Below are 5,120 nucleotides of genomic sequence, written 5' to 3' on the forward strand. Positions count from 1 at the left end.
GTAAATAGTTATTTTTATGTATAAAGGGTTTTTAATATGTTTTTATTTTATATATCGTTCCAATATTGTTCATTTGTTTTGTTAAGCCAAAAAGAAAGCTAACCAATTTTATTGAGTCAAATATAGAGTGGAAACATTGTTAAATAAAGCTAAGATGGCAGGGCCATTCTGAAGTTGGTAAAATCGCTGCTATGTTGAGCAGATTCAAATATTTTAAACTTTATTCAACTTCCCATCATGTTTATAATTACAGTAAATTCAAGAAAAAAATATAAGTCGAAAAATAATTGTTAAAGATTAAAATTCATAAAAAAAAATTCAAAACTGTTGTACAACAATCGATGTTTACATGGAACATTTAGACCTAAAGGGGCCTAGATTTAGATTTCACTTGATGTTTATATGCGGGAAAGGTAGGACATATCCTGGATGCAGGAGGTCCTGAACATTCTTTGTCTCCCTCACTGGGACATTTAGAGTCATCCAAAAAGTTAAAGTGACTCTTTGTTTTGGATCACCGGGATGAGATGTGTTAAAACTATTAGATGACCAAATTCTTTGTTTAGACACAGTGTTAGTTTGTGAAATAGAAGTCATCAAAAACCATCAGTCATGATAGAAGAGCATAAATTGGTTAGTCTTGTTCAACATAGAATTTTAAGTATATTTGTAAAAGTAGATGTTAATTTAGCTAAGTGTCTGTACTGATTGCCAAGAAACCTGCCCTGAGATTAAGAGTCTATAATATTACATATAATAAAATGAAAATTCTCATATTTATTCTAAATTCCATCTATTTTATTTTAAATAATTTATGAATATTACAATATATATTTAGAAACAAAAAGAGATTTTTGTTTATTTCATTTAGCCAAATTATTTCATTCACATAATAGCTGAAACATCTTGCATCATGCATTAGATCATAGTTTGTATATTGGATTAAATACCTTTATGAACACCAACTTTGAAATGACCAGCATCTTATCCTACTAGTTATAATTTTATTCCAGCAAATGTGAGAGTGTTGATTTAATTAAAAAGGTTTGCCATGTAATAAAAGTAAATCATCAGGAGCCAGATTTGTACTAGGGCTCCTTTTAAGTTGAAAATTCAGATCTGTAGCCCAAACCACCAAGGCTTCATGTACAAATATTTTTTAAAAATAACTCTTGAGTTTAAAATAAACTCATGATTTATAAAATTGCTAAATTACTGTAACAAAACTATATAAAAATCTACTATTTCACATGATTATAAAAGATTATCTAATGAGGACTATTTAATGCTATATAAAACATCTGTTTTGTATGCTGATACAAGAGTACAAAAATATCCTTTTACCTCCTGTTAATGTTGTTAACATTATTGTTTAGATAGGGGCTATGACAAAAATATAGAGCATGTTTCATAATATATTTTAGTAATTTTTTTTTTTTATATTTTAAAGATTTAGTCACCTGAATGCACGCCACTTCTTTCCACACATAGTAAATAATTGTGAATCTATTGGGTTTTTTTCTTCATTCACTTCAAAACCATGATCTGTAAAATGCACGAAGTCCTTAATTAATACCTTCTCGATGTAATCAGCATCTTGAACTATCAGTGACGGCTTCAAGAAATCGTAATGCCTGTAAATATGTTGAGGAATATTCAGTTTTCTCTATATAAAAGTTGACCAATATATGTTATATCTTATTAAAATATCTGAGTATAAAAATTAAAATCCATATTGGTGAGGTCAACATTCATATAGTAAAGATCACTTGACGGGGCCACCAATTTACACATTATTAAAATTGTATGCCAAAAAATACAAATTCTATTCTAGCTCTTAAAAACTGGAAATGATATAGCTGAGCCATTTTTACTACCTAAATCATTCCTAATCATAGTGTGGAGGTAGTTTACAGTAGATGTAATAAGAAGAAGTTGCTAGATGATGTAATCAATTCAGTTACACCAACTTCTCCTTATATAATAGTTATTTTACAATTAAATCAAGATAGAATGATTGCAGAACTTAAAAAGAAAAAATAGTGACATACTTACCCTAAGAGTGGTTCATTTGGATAAGTTTTGCAAAGATCTTCAAAAATTGAGGAGATACTTTTCTTATTTAGTAAAACTTGCAAAGTATTACCAAATAAGTATAAAGGTTTATTATGCTTTATTCCTCTTTCTTCCCAAAATAAATATATCTTACGAACCCTGTTTATTATGAAAGCCACAAGTGTTAGAGCCAATATTATTAAACAAACTGTCAACATTCTGAAACATAAAATAATTGAGAACTACATTAATAATTCATGAAACATAAAACACTTAATTTGGTATAGGTGACTAGAGCAATCACCATTTTACTGGTCATAAATGCATCTCTTGATGTTCCAACAATAGAGGCATGGTGTTAGTAGTCATGAAATAATCTATGATAAGATTCATCCCAGAAGTAAATTTATATTGCACCATGGATGCAATACTAATGTAAATCAAAAATCTAACTTATGAAAAAATGGAGTTCAAATATTTAACTTTATATTAAAACTTACTCTTACTTATTATTCAATTAACCTATTTTATATTGATTTATCTACTCTTTGTTTTCGTTAATATTTCAAGTAAATAAAATTCTACCGTCTAGACTGAAAAATATTTATCCAATTGAAAATGCTTTTTTTGAGATATCAATGGCTTACTTCATAGTGGTGCTAAGTACATTTCCACTAGTTCTATGAAATATACAATTAAAGGTTCTCTTTTTTAGGAAAATTAATTGAAAAGCTGTAATTTCCTAAAAGAGAGTACCTTTAATTGTATTGTTTGTAAAGAAATGTAATTAGCACCACTATGAAGTAAGGCATCGATATGTAAGTAATGCATTGAGGGTGTAAATTAAAAGTAATACAAGATCTTTTTATTTTATTTTAGGGTGATTATACAAAGGAGTTGGGTAACTCAGTGTGTCAGACACTGGAGTCAAAGCTCCTATGCCCAGATTTGAGTCAGTATGGATTGACCTTCTAGTTGGGAGGACCTTTCTGGTCCACATCTAGCCTATAATAAGTTAATAATAGGTGGAAGAACTAGTACGCTGACCATCGCTTAAGAGCTTTGTTGTTCTTTCTTTATCAAGAAATAAATATAAGACAATTCATAGGTTGTCTTGGTATAAGTTGTATCATATATGAGTACTTATAATATTAGCCACACATATTTGGAAATAAAAATATTTTATGGATTATTCGATGAGTTTCATGTTCTGGATCTTTCACAATAGGTTTTTAATATTTTTAAATTTTACATTTATTTCCTATACAATGTGGCTTTAATATAGCATAATATATAATATCACTTAAAATTTATAAATACTGTTACTTTAAAATATTACTTTAAATCTTCTAGCATTAAGTTTCAAATTGTGAGCAGTTTATGAACCAGAGCAGCCTCCACAATGGCCAACTAACTGAAATTAAAAAAAAAAAAATATTTTATTTGATTTTTGTAATTTTATGTTATTTTTGACACTTATTAACTCAAGTGTTCTTCATTGTTTGTTAAATAAACGTACCTTGTTTTATTACATATATTCTTTCTTTTCAAAATAAAAAGGCCTCTAGCAATCATTTCTGTTTAACAGATACCTCAATAAATCATACCTCGTTGCAAAAACTTTAAAAGTGTGATAGTGTGAATTATACTGTCTAAAATTACTATTTTAAAAATAATTATAAGCAGAACCATTAGAAGAAAAAAATGTATGCTGCTCATTGCTCCAGTTTTAGTATTACAAAAAATAACCAATTAAATCGGGAAAAATCAACTAAATCCCCCCAAAAAAGTTTAGGTTTGTGGTTCTAATGGTTAGGTACTATTTAGTTCACATAATTTTCCTAAAGAAAGCAGCACAGACTGATATTTTTTTATATTTTGGTCTTAGTTTCTTCTTTTTTTTATGAATGAGAGACAATTCTTTTCAAGGATAACAAGCACCTCTAGTTAATCATATTTTATTATTCATGATTCAAATTTACTATAACTATAAGATAAAATGTTATTTCAATTTATAAATGTCTTTTTCCATAAATGTTTCATGAATCTTCAAATAAATGGAAGGAGCTACATTTGAGTCATAGTCATCCCAATTCTAAACCCGTAATATTTTAAAACGAGTGCGAAATTAAAATCTGAAGAACCATATTCATATTAATTTTTTTTTTTTTCAATATTTTTTAAACAAAGTATGCCACAGTTACAATACTGGTCTTCTATATAACATAACACTTTACTGAATAGTTTAGTTTATTTACTTAATAACAACAAACTTTAAATATTAAATTATTAAACCAAATAATGTGATTACTGACAGCTTACAAATGACAAATTATCATTAAAAATCAGAAGCATGTATAACAATAAAGAAATAAAAACAAAAATTTAAAATGTGAATACAAAATCCCCTATCAATGTCAAAATAAGACTTAATATGGAATAACAATTATATGACTTTAAACATTCAGGGAAAAAAGAAATGAAAAAAATGTATGTTCATGAAAATCTCAGTAATTTCAAGGAACATTCTCAAGCAATAGATAGTACAAACTTATTTGAATAAATTCTAAGCTCAATGAAATTAAAAATATATTAATAAGTGCATAGTTAACCTAAAAAACTTTACCTTATAGGCTGTGCAGGACTACACTGAATTATTGTGGTTTGTGGCCCACTTCCTAAACAACATCCAATCTGATTGAAGTGACCTTCAATAACTGGAAATTGAAGTAAAATATTTATCAGTCATTATCATTATTTTGTATTCTGAATTTCTATTTTGAAAACCTTAATAATTAATTGAACAGATAAGGCTATTTAACTTTCTAATCAGAGGATAGAATCTAAATTTATTTTGAATTAATGAAATCTGATTCACTATTGAGCTATACTATTTCTACATTAAGATAAAACACTAAATAAATTAGTAACCAATAATAGTAAAATTTTCAAATCTTAATAAATATTTTCAAGTGGAATAAAGTTGTTTTTTTAGTATTTTTTTCAAACATATGAACATTTATTTTTCATACTGTTTAAATGCTTCTTATGAATTACTTCTTAAA

General features: G+C 27.2%; 1 protein-coding gene across 1 annotated transcript in view; it reads right to left on the minus strand.

Moving 5' to 3' along the window:
- The window catches only part of LOC136796550 (probable cytochrome P450 6a23), a gene marked incomplete in the record, with an annotated part of 14,575 nt that extends 9,777 nt beyond the window's left edge, over nt 1–4,798 (minus strand). Inside the window, 3 exon segments of the mRNA XM_067050582.1 lie at nt 1,461–1,634; nt 2,056–2,274; nt 4,682–4,798. Of these exon segments, the coding sequence (XP_066906683.1) occupies nt 1,461–1,634; nt 2,056–2,273 (392 nt within the window).
- Between the last annotated feature and the right edge of the window lie 322 nt (nt 4,799–5,120).

Source organism: Halyomorpha halys, unplaced genomic scaffold, assembly GCF_000696795.3.
Source record: "Halyomorpha halys isolate HHAL.00 unplaced genomic scaffold, Hhal_1.1 Scaffold1761.1, whole genome shotgun sequence".
Taxonomy (NCBI): domain Eukaryota; kingdom Metazoa; phylum Arthropoda; class Insecta; order Hemiptera; family Pentatomidae; genus Halyomorpha; species Halyomorpha halys.